Source organism: Haliotis rufescens, unplaced genomic scaffold, assembly GCF_023055435.1.
Source record: "Haliotis rufescens isolate VD_foot unplaced genomic scaffold, xgHalRufe1.0.p SCAF_7, whole genome shotgun sequence".
Lineage (NCBI taxonomy): Eukaryota > Metazoa > Mollusca > Gastropoda > Lepetellida > Haliotidae > Haliotis > Haliotis rufescens.
In genome coordinates, this window is record NW_025964361.1 from 49,605,030 (window position 1) to 49,623,981 (window position 18,952).

General features: G+C 41.4%; 1 protein-coding gene across 6 annotated transcripts in view; it reads right to left on the reverse strand.

Moving 5' to 3' along the window:
- The window catches only part of LOC124110478 (centrosomal protein of 135 kDa-like), a 46,455-nt gene that overhangs the window by 6,543 nt on the left and 20,960 nt on the right, over positions 1–18,952 (reverse strand). For 4 of the 6 annotated variants that reach the window (XM_046469859.2, XM_048387479.1, XM_046469862.2 and 1 more), the window contains 14 exons: positions 13,456–13,584; positions 12,120–12,335; positions 10,866–10,931; positions 8,810–8,960; positions 7,462–7,718; positions 6,800–7,018; positions 5,941–6,177; positions 5,550–5,627; positions 4,881–5,032; positions 4,073–4,343; positions 3,592–3,647; positions 2,712–2,880; positions 1,803–1,913; positions 244–429 (listed from right to left, as the gene is read on the reverse strand). In XM_046469859.2, the coding sequence (XP_046325815.2) occupies positions 244–429; positions 1,803–1,913; positions 2,712–2,880; positions 3,592–3,647; positions 4,073–4,343; positions 4,881–5,032; positions 5,550–5,627; positions 5,941–6,177; positions 6,800–7,018; positions 7,462–7,718; positions 8,810–8,960; positions 10,866–10,931; positions 12,120–12,335; positions 13,456–13,584 (2,298 nt within the window). Of the gene's footprint in view, positions 1–243; positions 430–1,802; positions 1,914–2,711; positions 2,881–3,591; positions 3,648–4,072; positions 4,344–4,880; positions 5,033–5,549; positions 5,628–5,940; positions 6,178–6,799; positions 7,019–7,461; positions 7,719–8,809; positions 8,961–10,865; positions 10,932–12,119; positions 12,336–13,455; positions 13,585–16,003; positions 16,212–18,952 lie in introns of those variants that run through there. The other 2 variants (XM_046469864.2, XM_046469860.2) reach the window with 2 other exon arrangements.

Sequence of the window (18,952 nt, forward strand, 5' to 3'; positions counted from 1 at the left end):
TTGTTGAACCCCACACTCAGCAATATTCCAACTCTATGACATCGGTCTGTAAATAATCAAGTCTGGACCACATCATGAGCATCGATCTACGCACCTTGGGATATGATGACATGCATCAACCCTCCGATCCTGTTAGTCGCCTCTTACGACAAGCATAGGATGCTGAAGACCTAGTCTAAGCCAGATCTTCACAGGTGAAAAAGAAGAGTATGAAAGTTCAAATGCTGTAAAGTGCTGTCCTACCTCCTGCACCTCCCTCTCCAAGTTGTCGGTCTTGTCGCGGTAGCGCCGCAGCTCCGAGTCCTTCGTCATGAGCTCCAGTCGCAGGTTGGATCCCTCGCTCTCCAGCTGGTGGCTGGTGGTCTGGTACTGCTCTGCCTCCATCGACAGTCGGCGGTACTGCTCCAGGATGTCTGACCGCTCCTGCTCCTGAGGACACACAACAGTGGGAGTCAGTATGTGAGTCAGTCCGACAGTGAGTAAGTGAGTTAGTCAGTAAGCAAGTCATTACGTAAGTCAGTATGCAAGTCATTACCGTATATCGCTGTGTATAAGGCGAGTTTTTCGTACCTAAAATGAGGGGGCTAAGAAGAGGGGTCGTCTTATACACGGAGTCGAAGATCTCACATTTTTTTCCACTGGTGAATGTCAACCGGCATCTGATAGCCAGCCCAGCATTTGACAATAAAACTTCGCATTTCGTCCTAAATAACTGTTCCAATAACTATTTCCATACATAAACATGATTTGTATCTCTTTTCCTTGAATAAAGTTTAATGATTTCTGCAAATAAAGTTGAAATGACCCTCGCCTCGATGCAGATTGTCAAACCACCTGACACGGTAAAACAATCAACATCCGTGAGTAGAGAGCAGGAAGTACCGGTAAGCATTTGCATATTGCACATGTGACCTAACATGTGATAACCGGTGAAGTTGAAATCAATTCAAATGAATTTTATTTTACGGGCACCAATTTGGTGTTGTACCGTGTAAACACAAAATGGCGAAGTGTGCTGGAGTTACACACGCGACCAATCATTGTAGAAAAATACAATGCAAGATAAACATATTTTTATTGCATATATAAGGTTTGTGTGCGCACTTGTGATGTGCTTCATTCCAGGTCGCCTTATACAAGGTGTATAGGATTTTGGGTTGATTTTGAAGGCGTGTACAGGGGGGTCGTCTTATACGTGGGGTCGCCTTATACACAGCGATATACGGTATAAAAGTCAGTATGCAAGGAATTATGTGAGTCAGCATATGAGTCATTACGTAAGTCATGTGAGTCAGTATGGGAGTCATTATGTAAGTCATGTGAGTCAACATGCGAGTCATTATGTAAGTCATTATGCGAGTCAACATGTGAGTCATTATGTAAGTCAGCATGTGAATCATTACATAAGTCCGTATGTGAGTCATTATGTGAGTCATTACGTAAGTCATTATGTGAGTCAACATGTGAGTCATTACGTAAGTCAGTATGCGAGTCAGTATGTGAAACAGTCTGTGAGTCAGCATGTATTTGGCAATATTGACACATTTCAAGTTTTCTGTTGTGGATATGAAGCATCTTGAAGCCAGTTTCAATTCTTTTTCAATGTTCCATTATTTGTTTCTGATCCATACGTGCTGTGAAACTATTACTGTCTCTACCTTCCTCAAACTCTTCTTCCCTTAGGATCATTCTCTGTAGTCACTTTCAAACATAAAGAACTCGTTTAGAATTGTTATCGATGTCTTTTCTCTGCAAGCAACACAAGATTACAGGAAACAATATCCCAGAGTGACTTGTCCTACCTTGGATGAGAGGACATCCTCGGTGCGCTTGACCTCGATGATGTACGCCTGGACCTGGACCTTCAGCTGCTCACGCTCTTCCAGGGCATCCTGCAGCTCCTGGTTCAGCTTCTGTAATGTAAGGGTGACCTCGGTAATGTGGGAGGACCTCGGTAATGTGGGGGTGACCTCGGTAATGTGGGAGGACCTCGGTAATGTGGGGGTGACCTCGGTAATGTGGGAGGACCTCGGTAATGTGGGGGTGACCTCGGTAATGTAGGGGGGACCTCGGTAATGTGGGAGGACCTCGGTAATGTGGGGGTGACCTCGGTAATGTAGGGGGGACCTCGGTAATGTGGGAGGACCTCGGTAAAGTAGGGGGGACCTCGGTAATGTAGGAGGACCTCGGTAATGTAGGGGTGACCTAGATAATGTAGAGGTGACCTCGGTAAAGTTGGGGTGACCTCGGTAATGTGGGAGGACCTCGGTAATGTAGGGGGGACCTCGGTAATGTGGGGTTGACCTCGGTAATGTAGGGGTGACCTAGGTAAAGTAGGGGGGACCTCGGTAATGCTGGAGGACCTCGGTAATGTAGGGGGGACCTCGGTAATGTGGGAGGACCTCGATAATGTGGGAGTGGGTGTGAGGGGGAGGAGAGAGATGAAAGTGAGTGAGTGAGTGAGTATGGTTTTACGCAGCTTTTAGCAATATTCCAGCAATATCACGGCGGGAGACACCAGAAATGTAATATGGGGGGAACCTCAGTAATGTATGGGGACCTCAGTAATGCATGGGACCTCAGTAATGTATGGGGGACATCTACATTGGAATCTAACTATTCCTGTTACAAACTAACACTTCCCAATTGATGTTATAAGGAATTATCCAATTCTGACAATTATAACTGTAAGACACTACAGCTGTTCTTGCCTGATTCTCCTTGGTCATGACAGCGAGGTCATCCTGGAGCCGCCTGTTCTCTCTCAGGGCAATGTCCTTGTTGCGGCTGGTCTCGGTGAGATCCTCGCCAGTGGACTCCAGCTGACGTCTCATACTCTTGAGCTCCCGGTCCTTTAGGTTCAGGTTCTCATTGGCGTGTCTGGAGGAGAGAAGAAGGAATAGCTCAACACTTGTAGTAGGAGTGCCTACATGGTGCAGATCTAAAGCTTAAGGCATGGTAAGAGGGGGGGAAGAAGGAATAGCTCAACACTGGTAGCAGTAGTGTCTACATATTTCAGATCTAAAGCTTAAGGCATGGTAAGAGGGGGAAGAAGGAATAGCTCAACACTAGTAGCAGGAGTGCCTACATGGTGCAGATCAAAAGCTTAAGGCATGGTAAGAGGGGGGAAGAAGGAATAGCTCAACACTGGTAGCAGTAGTGTCTACATATTTCAGATCTAAAGCTTAAGGCATGGTAAGAGGGGGGAAGAAGGAATAGCTCAACACTAGTAGCAGGAGTGCCTACATGGTGCAGATCAAAAGCTTAAGGCATGGTAAGAGGGGGGGGAGAGAAGGAATAGCTCAACACTGGTAGCAGTAGTGTCTACATAGTGCAGATCTAAAGCTTAAGGCATGGTTAAGGGGGAAAGACAGTATCGTCAACCAAACTGATGACAACTCAAAAAGTTAGGAGAATATAGCTTTGTGGAAACATATCTGATAAATTACTGCATATAGTCACCAACATGAACCTATATCACACATATGCAATATGGTCCTAAGGAAAACAACAGCACATCACAAGGGAACAGATACTGTGACAATACTAGATATTGATATCAGAGGCACAACACTATTCCAGTAAACTCACCCAAGTTGAGCCTCGAGCTCCGACACCCGAATCTTGAGGTCACTGATAAACCTCTCCTGCAACACAAACGTCAAATAAGCATGAATAAAACAAACCATATTTATATTTACACAGGTTTCTACCATTAAAAAATAGACACAGAAATATTACCCAAATCTGGGCATAATTGCATTCTATTTTATTTTGATGATCATTTAATTAGCTATATTCAAATGATTATCCAATATATTGCAGTATTCAGAGAGCTAATTACCACAAATAGCTGTCTGAAATACTGCAGTTTAGTGAGTGAGTGAGTGAGTGAGTATGGTTTTACACCACATTTTGCACTATTCTAGCAATATCATGGCAGGGGACACCAGAAATAGCTTCACACACTATAACCATGCGGGGAATCGAACCCAGGCTTCGGAGTGACGAGCAAATAGCCTACCCCACCACCCGTGCTGCAGTTTAAAATTTTTCCTTATAGCACACTTACCCTGTCATGGAGTTCATTATTGAGCTGTGCTTGCTTCTCCGTTTTCTCATCAACAGTGAGCTGTAGGGAGTCCTTCTCACGGTCCATGGCATTAATGGTGTTGCGGAGCTGATTGCCGTCGTCTCGGGCAATTTGCAGAGCTCTGGACAACTCGGCCAGCCGCTCCTCAAGAGTTACTGATCTTTCCTCCTGAGATTGCAGTTCTCCCTCGCGGCGAGACAGACGTCTCTGGGTCTCCTCCAGAGATTTCTCCGACTCCTCCGCCAACATTCTGCCACACATCATAGTACATACAGACATACTTTCAGTCGGTCATCAGATGAACACAAAATGAACCTAAATTTGACTCCCTGAAACTACTGCTCCATTTCTTTTTCAAAGGTTAGAGAATAACTGACATAAAAATATGAGTGAGTGAGTGAGTGAGTGAGTGAGTGAGTGAGTGAGTGAGTGAGTGAGTATGGTTTTACGCCGCTTTTAGCAATATTCCAGCAATATCACGGCGGGGGATACCACAAATGGGCTTCACACATTGTACCCATGTCGGGAATCGAACCGGGGCCTCGGCGTGACGAGCGAACGCTTTAACCACAAGGCTACCCAACCACCTCCATGAAAATATGAAAAATTAGCAGAATTTGATGTCAGCTATTTAACATTCCTAACTGTGTCCTTGAATTATAAAGAGCCTAATCATATTTTACGGTTTTTTACATCATCAGAGCATCCTCCTCCCTGATACTGGAGTCATTGAATGACAGGTGCTGTTGTGTCAGGGGTAAAGCACGGCACAGAGTGGGGTACTTACTTCATCTGGCTGGCGGTCGACCTGACCTTGGAAGCATCGTCTGTGACCTCTGTCAGCCTGAAGGCCATGTCCTTGATCTGTTCCTCTAGAGTTTTGATTTCGTCCTTGAGAACATTCACCCGTACTATGAATTCATTCCGCTCAGCTTCCACCTACACAAACAGAAGAGGTCAGTGATGTAACATAACTTCCACTGTTACAAACAGAAGAAGGTCAGTGATCCACAGCTTCAGTGACAGGAACATTGATACAGCTTGAATATATGAGGCATTCAATTTACCCAATAAGATCATTTGCAAACTCTGTGCGATCACAATCTAGATGTATCTAGAAATTATCAAAACTGGTTACCACTTTGAACTGTAGTGAGTGAGTGAGTGAGTGAGTGAGTGAGTGAGTGAGTGAGTGAGTGAGTGAGTGAGTGAGTGAGTGAGTGAGTGAGTGAGTGAGTGAGTGAGTGAGTGAGTGAGTTTGGTTTTACGCCGCTTTCAGCAATATTACAGCAATATCACGGTGGGTGACACCAGAAATGGGCTTCACACATTGTACCCATGTCGGGAATAGAACCCGGGTCCTCATCATGACGAGCTAACACTTTAACCTCAAGGCTACCCGACCGCCCCTCTTTGAACTGTAGTATAGTTTCAAACAGATCTGTGTTGTACTTACTGTATGTAGTGTATTTTCTAAGTCCTCCACCCTCTGCTCCAGGCGAGCTCGGTCAGAGAGAGATGTCTCGGTAGCGATCTGTTGTACAAAGAGAGAAAACCATTTACACAATTTTCCACTGTTATTCCTAGGAATATTTTCTCCATTAATAAGAAAGGTTATTGAAATAATCATTAGGCTAGAAATCATTGATACTTGATGATAATCAAACATTGTCTTAAATGTCAAACGTTTCAAATTCAATCTATTTTTTAACTTTTCTATGTCAACGATCAACAATAACTGTCATAAATATGCTATTTTTCGGTCGGCTCAACATGGAAGGAAAGTGATGCAGGTCGAGTAGTGTAGAAAGGAAAGGCAACTCAAGGTTACTACAGTTCTTGATTACCTTGAGGCGTTCTCGTAGACTGTCTCGTTCCGTGGTGAGGCGGCGGAGGTCGGCGATGACGTCGTCCCGCTCATTCTCCGCCCGTCGGAGGAGGGCCTGAGCTGCAAGAGAGGGTTTGGGGGACTTGGGAGAGATGACCAGCTCCCTCCTGAGTCGCATCAGCTCATCGCGTGTCTCCTCGTACATGCTGTTCAGCTTGTCACGCTCGGAGGTCAGCACCTTCACGTTGGCCTGGATCTGTCAACAAATATAACATTGCTGCTTTTTCAAAACTAATCAAGAGGTTTTGTGAAAAATGAAGTCCAGACATCACAAGGAGGGAACCAAATATGGGCATCACATATTGTAGCCCTGCAGTAACTGGCATCCGGCATCACAGGGAAAACCACAAGGCTACCCCATAGGCAAATCAAGTAACCATGTTTGATGCAGTATACAACAGATCCATGAAGATCCTGGTAGAGAATAGATCTTCAGCAACCCATGCTTTCATAACAGGCGACTAACGGGATCGTTTTTTCAGGCTTGATGCCTTGATCGATGTATGTCAATGTATCCCAATTGCATAGATCGATGCTCATGATGTCAATCACTGGATTGTCTGGTCCAGACTTGATTATTTGCAGACCGCCGTCATCTAGCTGGAGTATTGCCGAGTGCAGCATTAAACAACAATCAAACAGCTTACAACAAATCTGAGATGTCTGATACCACTTACATTTCTCATACATTCTCAGCATTTATAAAGTCTAACATGATTATAAACATGATAAATGGCCAATTCATTTCACTGTTTCTTTAGACATTCGTTCCTCAAATTCAAATGCTAAAACTATTCAAGTGTCTAGCTATGTCCCACCTCTGCCATGTGCCTCTCAAACTTGTCGAGGAGTCCCTTCAGCTCATCCCTCTCCCTTGTCAGGCGACTGATCTCCGCCTCCTCCATGATACCCTTGGTGGGCGAAGACCTGATGGGTGTGGCTGACCTCTTGAGGAGCTTGAGGGCCTCGTACTCCCTCTTGTAGTAGTCCTTCTCCTCCTCCAGGACCCGCATGATGGTCTCGTACTGGACGATGCTCTGTACAACACAGACACACAGTTACAGTCAGATAGACAGGATAGGAACAATTCACACTCTCAAAGACACAGACAGCCGGGATAGAAACAATTCTGACACTCACAGACACAGACACACAGACAGCTGTGACAGCAATACAGACACAGACACACAGACAACTGTGACAGCAATACAGACACAGACACACAGACAGCCGGGATAGAAACACAGACACACACACACAGTTAGCCGGGTAGCACCACAGACACACACAGAGTCACAGACTCAGACAGCTGGGATAAAAACACAGACACACTCACAGACATACGTAGTCACGGACACAGACACACACACTCACAGACACACAGACAGCCAGGATAAAAACAATTCACACACTCACAGACAGAGACACACACAACACCCACAGAGAAAAAGTCAGCAATTCAGAGAAGGGCCATAGTTACCTTCTTATCGGACCTTGAGGGTGTGGCCTCCCTGACAGGGCTGCCAGCGCGGGATGAGGGGCGTGACCGGATGGGGCTGCGGGCGCGGGGAGGGTCGCCACGGAGGAGACGCTGCAGCGACTCAGCCTGCTCCCGGTAGTAATCTCTCTCCTCCTCCACACTACGGATGAATGCATCTAACTTGCTGGGGATCTTGCCTTTCTTCACGGGGCCATTCTTTCGCTTCAGACGCTCAATCTCCAGAACTAACTCCTTCTCTGTGTCACAAAATAACAGGATCCTATTTAATGGACAAGATATTATAAAACTTTGGTACTCCTATAAGGGATTGACTTGATCACATAAACTTCACCAGTTTAAACAGCGTGACACATACACAGTGACACAACTGACACCTCTGTTGTAGGATACACATCATTATTCCTTGTGTTTATGTTTGCTTAAAACATCAGCTGACTGTGTTGTCAGTGTTAGCGTATTAATGTTCACTGTTGCAGTCCGATGCAAGAAGGGTTGAATCTTAATTTGACTGGTGCATGTAAGAAGCTATCATTACATATTAGGCCACTCTTTTTTAATTTTATGTTTTACAGATTTATTCCAGCTTTTCCACACACGGTTGGTCAAAATAAAAATAAAAACATAAAGCTATGTCAGTCATTTATTTGTTTATATGAAAGTCTTTCTGCTGTGGAGTTAATACTTCAGCTAACTTCTTGAATCACTGATAGTGAAGGTGAGGTGAGGTGAGGTGAGGTGAGGTGAGGTGAGGTGAGGTGAGGTGAGGTGAGGTGAAATTTGGTTGAACGTCGCGTCCAAGATTATTGCACTTATATAGCGACGTGCAAATACCATCTTTTAACGTCTTTTGGTATGACGCGGCCGGGGATCAAACCCCGGACCTTCCGCTCTACCACTAGACCAAGGAGGCTGTGATAGTGAAGGAGACATGGAATTTATATACAACATATCATATTGTATAAAAGGGTCTAAATTACTAGCAGGAGGTACAATAAAAATAATTCTTCTTATGTTTAATTTCTTTCTTTTCCAGTTGCTTTTCAGAAGGGACAGGCCAGTGAAACAAAACATAAAAAATGGCTCATACTTTAGATGCTACATATGAATTATATTTACTTGAAAGGGAAGGAAGGATTCAAAAGCTCTCATAGGCATCTTGTTTTGCCCATTAATGTAAAAGTTTATTTTACTTGTGAAACAATCTCGAAATAAACTTTAATGGAGTTCAGGTTTTTATGCCTATGTTTGGAGAAACAACTGGCTATTGCTGTGTGAGCAGTCTTGGTAATTATGAGAACACAACTATCTCAACCGGTCTGGTTCTCACCGTTGGCGGTCATCTTGTTGCAGCGCTGACTGAGACGTCGTTTCTCCTCCTCGATGCGATCAAGCAGACCTTCCAGACGAATGTTCTCATTCTCCTTGGAAGAGAACCTCATTTTCATTTCGGAAAGTTCCTTCGACATACGCTTTGTTTCCTAGACGCCAAAGGGAAAATTCATACTATTTTCTTCTGATAAAATCATTTCCAGAAAAAGCATTTCACTAAACTATCTCATCTAGTTAATGAATTAAAAATCTAACACAAGCTCTTTTAAAGAATTGTTTGCAAATATCCAAGCAGATTCTCAAAAGCAAGGTGACTTTAACTAGTGCCTAGATTTGCGATTACATAAAAGGAGAAACAGTGGGATGGTCACATGACACAACAATTACGAATTACGAGGAAATCAGAGTAATGCTATACTTATTACACACTACAACAGTCCACAGTGCAATCACAACAACAAACACACAGTCCTCATACTGGAGTATTAGACTATCTGAGTTTTACGTATTTGCGTACTCCATTTGACAGTCCACAGTGCAATCACAACAACAAACACACAGTCCTCATAATGGCGTATTAGACTATCTAAGTTTTACGTATTTGCGTACTCCATATGAACATCTTGCTACTGTTTTAATGAATTCCCATGAATACTAGTACCCGGTAGTTCTCATTACATGATCATAGTTTGATGAACAAATAACACATCTTCCAAATCACTAAAACATTTTATGAACATCCAAAAACGTTTCAACTTCATCCTGACAGATTAACATTATTTTCTATTTCATTCAGACATTTACAAAGAAAACCTGAAAGTTACAATTGTCTGTCAGACTTAATAAGCGATTTAAATATTATGCTTGTTTGTTTGTTTGTTGTTTAACGATGTGTTCAGAAATATTCCAGCTATATGACAGCCGTCTGTACATAAACAAGTCTGGACAAGATTTAAATATTATGAATCAAACCTCTTATTTCTTTTCTGTACATAATTACAACAACCTTTAGAATGCTACTAGTCAAATTTCCTTTTATTTGATTAGGAATCTAAACAGATGCAAAGAGTTATCTGACATTTTAGCAGGTAACATTTCCTGAACTTGTTCACCAATTCAAGAACCATATCGTATAACTATTTTCATAAATACTATCTATTCTGCACAACAATATGCAATAATGCGACTGGTAATTTGACACTGAACTCATCTTTTTGTCCTATTCTACATCAACATCCTATTATTTATTATAATAATTTAATTCATTCATTCTACACAACACTTTATAAGAATGTAACACGTTATTGGACATTCATATCAGGCCTTTCGGATATTAGCAATTCCTGACCATTTATATTTTTTCCTAGTTGTTTTTTGTTTTTGTTTTTGTTTAACGCCACACTCAGCAATATTACAGCTATAAGATGGCGGTCTGTAAATAATCGAGGCTGGACCAGACAATCCAGTGATTGACATCATGTGCATCGATCCACATAATTTGGATACGAGGACATGCATCAACCAAGTCAGTAAGCCTGACCACCTGATCCCGTTTGTTGCCTCTTACGACAAGCATAGTCGCCTTTTACGGCAAGCATGGGTTGCTTAAGACCTATTCTACCCCGAATCTTCACGGGTCTTCTCCGAATTGATGATGGTCTATTTCAACAAAGTATCATTATTAATTTCATCAGAATTCTATGCAAGAATATATCAAGTTATTAGAAATTCAAATAAAATTTTAGAAAACTTTCAGAAAGTAATTTCCTGAATACAGTAAACTACGGTTATAACGAACTAAAAGGGACCACCCATTTTAGTTCGTAATAACCGTAGTTCGTTATAAGCATATATACAGCATATATACAGCATATATGCAACACATGGCCGGGGCTAACAAGTAAGTTTGTTATATCGGTCAGTTCGTTATAAGCGTGTTCGTTATAACCGTAGTTTACTATATTTAATTTTCTCCCGTGTTAGATAAGTATGGCTATCCACATTCTCTACAGTACACTATGAACAGGCAGGCTACAGACAGTGGGTACACCTACAGCCTTGTACTGGGCGACGGTCATGTCGAGTCCCTCCAGCTCGAAGCGCGACTTCTCCAACTCCTCCTGTGGGGGGACAGAGTGTGTGAGTGAGGACTACTATACAAGCACTACACTACAGTGAGGGAGGGGTTACACGTCAGAGTTGTCTCGGGAATATCTCAGCCACGTGACGCTGATCTAACATGGGCTTCATATTACTACAAAACAGCAAAGTGTGATCAAAAAGAAGAAAGTTGTATGTTATGAGTGAGAGTTGCAGTTTAAGGCTGCTAAGAACAGGATTTCCGTTCTATCACGGCGTGACAGCTTGATATTGGATGAAAGCCTACAGTTACACGTGACTGTGGTCAATCCCGCAAGCATGGGTATGGTTAGGACAGTAGTTGAAAAGTGACACTGCCCAGCCACATGCAGTATCTCGACTACTATGCCACCTCGGATCTCATGATAGAATCACAAAGCAATACAGTACAACAAATCTACATCACAAATCAATAACAAACTATCAGACTGGCTAGAAATTAGTTCCTATAAAATAGTACTATACATAAGAAAACTATACATAAGTCAGAACAAAGGAACTAGAACTATTGAACAGCTAGATTTATTTACACAAGAAAGAGATGAAAAGTAAACTGCTGATTGACAATGACAAACATGTTTCATAAAATGACTGCAATATAAAAACACTGAAAGCTTGTAGAGTGAGTGAGTGAATGTTGTGTAGCGCCACTGACAGCAATATTCCAACTACATCCAAGGCCTGTGCCTAGAGCAGACAAACCAGTGAATGAAAGAATGAGCAACAATCCTCGCCATCGTGCACGATGCCACCAGCCAAATCATCTATCCTCTGGTCGATATTGAAAGAGCTAACATTGTTCCATTCATGTAGTTGATTTTTCACTCTTTCTTTGATTCATAAAGATTCTTCAAAATCCACAGAGCAATCTCAGCACTATGGCCAATGTTTGAAAGAAACTACATTGCCAGTCTGCCATCAGGACCCACAGAAGCTGCAGGTCCCGACTGAACAGTAAGGTCCCTCATTTAAATAAAAATCAACACATAAATTTACTGCAGGGACACATTCAAATTTGAAACCATGAGCCCCGACACGAGTTTCGGGCAGGTGCTTATTTCAAACACTGACTATGGCCATCATATTTCCCATACTTTGTTTAACATATTATAACAAGTCTTGGCCCTAAGGAGTGTCAAGCAAGCCCCAGTGCATATCACAATGATTACCTTCGCCTCGAACATCTCCCTGTCGGCCGTCTTGACAACCTTCTCCTTGTCCCCTTGAATGCGTTTGGCAATGCGGTCAACATCGTGAAGCTCCGCCTCCAAGTCGCGGATCTGGGACTGCCGTTTCATCAGCTTAGAGTCTGCATCTGTGATCTTGTAGTTGGAGTCATGGAGCTTTCTTTCAAGCTCACGGTTCTTATTACTCATGAAGTCCACCTACAAAGGCAACAAGGACTCTCAGTTGTTAACATACACTGTAGTTTCCGTGACACACAGAAAATAACTTGACTTCACTAAACTGGAGCCAACTGATCTTAGAATGCTTTATCTTAATTCTTTGAAACAAAATGAACAAATTCGCAGCTAGCTAATGTATACGTCAAGTTTCTGTTGGGCCGCAGTTCACAATATACTGACTCCAAGCCAACAAGTCCGTGTTTTAGCCCCTTAATGCTGAGCTCCAGGCAGGGTAACAACAAGTACCATGTAGTAGCATCTTTTGGCATGCCACGGCTACGGATCAACCACCGACCTTCAGCTTTCCAGGCAGACGCTCCATATCAACTAGACCACGGGAGAGGTGAGTGAGTTAATGAGTTGTATAACACTATCAGTAATGTTCCAGCGAGGGGCCATCAAAGCTGGCATTCAAACATGGAGAGAATCAAACACAACTCTTTTGTGTCTCCACTAGGCTACCCCAAACCCTATGTTTGTTTGTTTGTTTGTTGTTTAACGCTGCACTCAGCAATATTCCAGCTATATGACGGCGGTCTGTAAATAATCGAGCCTGGACCAGACAATCCAGTGATTAATATCATGAGCATCGATCCATGCAATTGGAATCGATGACATGCATCAACCAAGTCAGCGAGCCTGACCACCAGATCCCATTAGTCGCCTTTTACGACAAGCAGAGTCACCTTTTACGGCAAGCATGGGTTGCTGAAGACCTATTCTACCCCGGAATCTTCACGGGTCCCCAACCCCTATGAGGGTACAGAGACCGACCAGAACGTCTAGAGTGTAAATATGAAGTTGTAGATTTGTTCAATGCAGCAAGGATAAAGCAAGTCAATAGTCAAAGCATCACCTGGTTTGAAGGGTAGAAGTGTAGTAACAGGGGTAGCACGTGGACAGAGGAAACAGGCAAATACTACGAGGTGTGTGGCTGCAGTTAGTACCACCTGGAACCTATTCTCTAGCTTGAAGTATTGTGACAAAAATGACAACATTTAAATCATAACCATCTGCTTGAACTGAAATTCTCATTGCTGCTTTTATGCTACCCTATAGAATCTCCAGAGTGTTGGGTATGGGAGAGGGTGTGACTCACCTGTATGTTAAGGTGTGAGATCATCCGCTCGTTGGCGCGGTTGCGCGTCTCGAGTGCCACCACATCGGCCGGGCGGCCGCCGTCTAACATCCTGCTCATCCTCTCTATTTCCTCATCTCTACCTTCAACCTGGAACATAACACAACAACATCAGTCACTGTATACAACATCACACCCTGCATGTGTTCATGTACAATTCTGTTATATCTATATACAGTAGGGCTGTTACGATTCACTCGCGTATTCAGTGAATTAAACCGTATCCATTCATGAATTGAATATTTTGAATATGCAAGCATCTGCATATTTACATACCCTGTACCTAAAGATATCACAAGAACATATTATATGCATAGATTTCATCAAACACAACACTCTTATAATATTAAGTTTGACAGTATTGTGGTCACTGGTCATTGTAGCATTTGAGCAGATACTAGTACCTGGATAAGTGCAGTATATAAATGTATAATATATTAATCATTAACAAACCATGTCAAATACTTTATGTTGTCAATGTTTCACTTAATATAACAAATAATACAAATAATATTTCAGCTGCTACATCAGACTTGTTATTGTATTCGTGAATTAATATTCGTATTCGTTACCCTATATTCGTGATACGAATCGTATACGCTTCATAGTGTATTCAGTGCAGCCCTAATATACAGGGATGACACACTGGAGTCTGTCACCTACCAACGCTCAGTTATAATTTTCAGTTATACAAAAATATGCAAAGAGAATAGACACGGTCAGTGATTCTGTGTGGTACCACAGAGCGAGCATGTTGAGAGATAACGTGATCTTCATGTCAACTTAGTAAGAAATCTGATACTTAGCTCATAGTATTGCTGTGAGGGAAACTCCAGTATAGGACCTGACAAGAATTGAGTTACAAGCTGGTCAGATTAATACTAAGACCTCCCTCGATCTGGTTTATGGGATCATGACTCCATCTTGTGTAGGCACAGGTCGTTGTTGCTCTATGACAATATGAATCAGTTAATGCAACCATGACGGCCGATTAGTCTAACGTTGTGTAAATACTGGACTACTTTATGTGGACTTCATTGATATTAAAAATGATACAAATTTTCTCAATATATACTCTCCAAAAAAAGTAGAGGATCATGAAATATATTTGATTTATTTATTAATGTAAATGTCAGAAGATTATCCCCTACTTTGAAGAGTATATATTGTGAAAATATGTGTATCATTTTTGTACATATTGAGTGAGTGAATATGGTTTTACGCCGCTTTTAGCAATATTCCAGCAATATCACGGCGGGGGACACCAGAAATGGGCTTCACACATTGTACCCATGTTGGGAATGGAACCAGGGTCTTTCGGCGTGACGAGCGAACGCTTAAATAACTAGGCTACCCGACTGCCCCTTGGACATAATGCAACTACAACTATTTGAATAGTTGCTAGCAGATGCAGATTTGCAACAACGATGCCTTGAAAACAATTGGGCTGAGTGAAACCTTTTTCTACAATCACTGCCTTCTCACCGACTACACACAGTCTATTTGGCACGACAGATTGTAATATGAAAGAATTGGGTGTCCTTAACTTCTTTTGAGTAGTATATTACCACCATCTGATGAGCAACCCGGAATGCGAATAACTTTTACTACCATCAGTGAAGCGTGCAAAACACAAAGCTTGTCTTTTGTCAGTGTGTGAAATACAATGGGCCGATTGATTGGCTGGTCGTCAGCTTGATCAACCGGTTACATTACAAAATCAATCTTGACAATTTCTCCTGCATCATGCGTAGTGCTTCACGTTAACAAACCCCAGCATGAACACCCCAGTGTGAGCACCATAGTTTCATAACCTCACAGATTTAAGAGTCGTTAATGAAAAAATAATTCAACATTCACCTGGTGTTATTGTTTAGCCCCGGATATGGAAAAGCTACAGAAAACCATTTCACACTATCAATTTCTAAAATCAATCCCATTTTGTCCAGGTGAAGCTTTTGTCAGAATACTTGTAGTAAATTCTTTTACAACCACAGGTTATAAATAAATCAATGCAGGGAGATTTGCCAGCAGGCATTGTGCACGCAGTGTGAGTAAGACGGTAAACATGGTAACTGCCATATCAACATCGTCTACAAAGTGGTGCAAGAAAGTACTTTTTTCATTCAAAAAGCCACTTGGGTCTATTACCTCTGAAACTTCCTCTACTAAACAATCAGTATGATCCAATGGGTAATTAGGCAGTTGGAATGACGAAAACCCTATTTACAAAACATCATATTTTAGAAACCAGTTCACAAATAATTCTAAAAGTATTTTGCAATATCAGTGTATGTTATTATTTTGTAAAAAGTGTTATTGAAATGCACTGGGTATGTTTTCACTCTGAACCAATAAACCAGAAGCCCTATCACAGAAAGAATTGCTGACTGCTAGCCTTTGTACTTTTCTGTCATAATTTATCAAATTATTTTTCTAATTCATAACAGAATGTCAATCAACAATTCTGTTTGACGGTTTGTATTGAAAAATATGCACAAAAACATACCTAAATGAGAATATCAGCTTCAATCAACGAGCTTGATTCCTTGGCTATAGCTGGTAATTGATACACAGACTGTCATGCAGTACAAGCAAGCCACAATCACGTCTGACATTGTACAATGACAAACAAACAGCCATCTTACAACTGCTACATTCCTCATTATCGCATTAGAATTAACGGATTAAGTCTACCCCCAGGGCCAGTCCCATGTTCAACTGTGCACTGAGGTTCCTGTTCGGCCCACTCATTCGGAACTGCCCAACCTGCACTCAACTCGAGTTCCTTACCTCCCTGATTAGAGAGCAAGTCTGGACACAGCTCAACACGTCGTACTTGTAAATACTATGGATCTAGGAGTGTAGACATTACATCCACTCCACTTGCTTTCAGACGTGTAGCATTATCGATCAGAGCAAAGATTCTCAAAAGGTAGACGTAATGGATGTTCACTTCTTTATTATGAGGAACACAATGTTTCGGAGTATATGCTTACTCCTTCATCAGGTGAATGATGTGAAAGATGTCTTGTGTTAATAGATAGGCTGCCATCTTCTTCACAGACTATTCCTTCGTTAAAATATATAGTTGAAGAGGAATTGTTGTTTTTACTGTAATTATTATTGGTTTGCAAGCTATGGGTCAGAGCAAACATCAACTTAAGATTTAAATATTCATTACGTGAAGATTAAGCTGAAATATATACACCATTCATAGCCATATATTGATAGCTACTGCAACAATTGTTGAGTTGCAACCAAATTATGTTAACCAAATTTGTTCCATTTACATGATAATCTACCTTCAAAATGCAACATCAAAGTTGCAGGGAATATCAGGCACTTGCTTACCTGCTTGAAACATTGTCCCTTTATTTAAGATAAACTTCTCGTGAGAAGATACCAGGGATTTATCCCCTGGCAGGCAAATTTGAAAAAAATTGTTATTTTGTTTAAACTTGGGATTTTTAAAAAGTTCATATTTTCTTAAATTTAGGGGAATTTTGAGATTGTATTTAATACAATATCATAAAACAAAGCATTAAAACTTGTTCCTATTTATTGGTCTGTTATAAGTGCATACAGGTTACTTCTGCACAGCATTAAAAGTAGTTATTAATTATATATCTCTTAATACATAGTAACATGAAATGGGAAATGTTTAGTTCCAAATTGGGAATTTTTATTGACATTTGCTGCAGACTTGGGGCTGAATATTGGCCTGTGAGTAGGTCTAGATAAATGCATGAATGTAATTCTTTTAACAGTATCCCAGCCTACACATTATCATTTCTCTCCGCAGTTACACTATCACTATATCACTATACAGATGTGTACATATTAAAGCCTTCCTTTCTCATCTCCCTGCAGTTATCTCAAACAAAACTATTGAAACATGTCCAGTAGAAACATTTACCAAAACCTGCAATGATACCCATGAAACATACCTCCTCTCCTCTTCAAACATATATCCAACCTTCCATCAATGCCATGAAGCATACAATGTTGAAGCAAAGACTCCAGTCTAGAGTTCCTTCACAATTATTATCAATTACCCTGGCACCAAATCCCTGACTTACACGGCCGGCTAGAGCTATACACTCTGAGGTAATACAGGGATTTGTCCCTGACAGTACACCTGCTATGCTGTAGGCGGTAATACTTGCCCAACGTAACTCCTGTCTGCCGGTCAATCTGGCGTGAACAACTTGGGCCATTTACTGACTTGTGTACAACAGTCTGATGTAACACATACAGTAAGCTTATCAAGTGGGGCTGCAGACATCATGTTAAGCCTGTGTCCACCCACTTGCCCCACAATTAGTGAAGGACTTAACAATGATTTGGAGATAATTCACTGTTGACAAATGGCAGTTGACGTTTGGGTTGGATGGTATCAACAAGTTTTCTTTAGTTCTTATGATTTGATTATTTTGTATCACACAGTTCCTCAGAAGAGAGAAAAATTTGTTTCAAAAAAGATTACCCCATCAACCTCAAATTTGCATCTCTCAAAAATTCGAGACAACCAACAAAACTACACATATCCTGCCTACATTTGGAAAAATAACTAGATATATAAAAGTTTGAAACATAAGTGTTTGTGTTTTTGAAAGGCATTTAGAAGTGATACACATAAGGAAGAGAATACATGGATGTCAACTTATTTATTATGAGGAACACATCGTTTCGGAGTATATACTTACTCCTTCATCAGGGGAAGGAAGAGAATATATGGATGTCAACTTCTTTATCAGGTGAAGGAAGGAGTAAGCATATACTCTGAAACGTTGTGTTCCTCATAATAAAGTAGTTGACATCCATATATTCTCTTCCTTATAAGTGTTTGTATTCCATGGAAAAATCTCTAAAATTGCCAATAAAGACATTTAAACTAATGGCTCAACAAACCAGTGCTTGTTCACAAGTTTGAAACAACAAATTCCCTTTTCATAGGACAACTAGCATGAGGAGTAATGAATAAGACTGTCATAGCCGAGTCAACAATTCTAACGGCTATACCCCATACTGACTGTACTGTCTTTCCGCCGTCATAAAACAAATTTGATCAACCCATATAAATTTCCACTCCAAATTGGCTCTAGGTCTTTATGGAGTGACAGATATGGATTATATTGTAAATGATGTAGCCAAAACAACAAAATGTAAATCAAATCTCTGTGCTAATACAGGACATCAATATTTACAACAATATTTCAAAGCCTGTTTCAACAATTGCTTACAAGATGAAAGCAGACGTCAACCCCGTGCCCCTAGAGGGCAATATCCCCGGGCACAAATCACTCTGTGACAGAACTCGTGACAATGTGCGAACACTATATATACACGGTTGTGTGGATCTACAACTACAAACATAATTCATGTCCCTCAATAGTTCAATACCCCCAGCAGGTGTTCCTTCCTGGCGTTCACTCAGTCAAACTCAGACGCATAC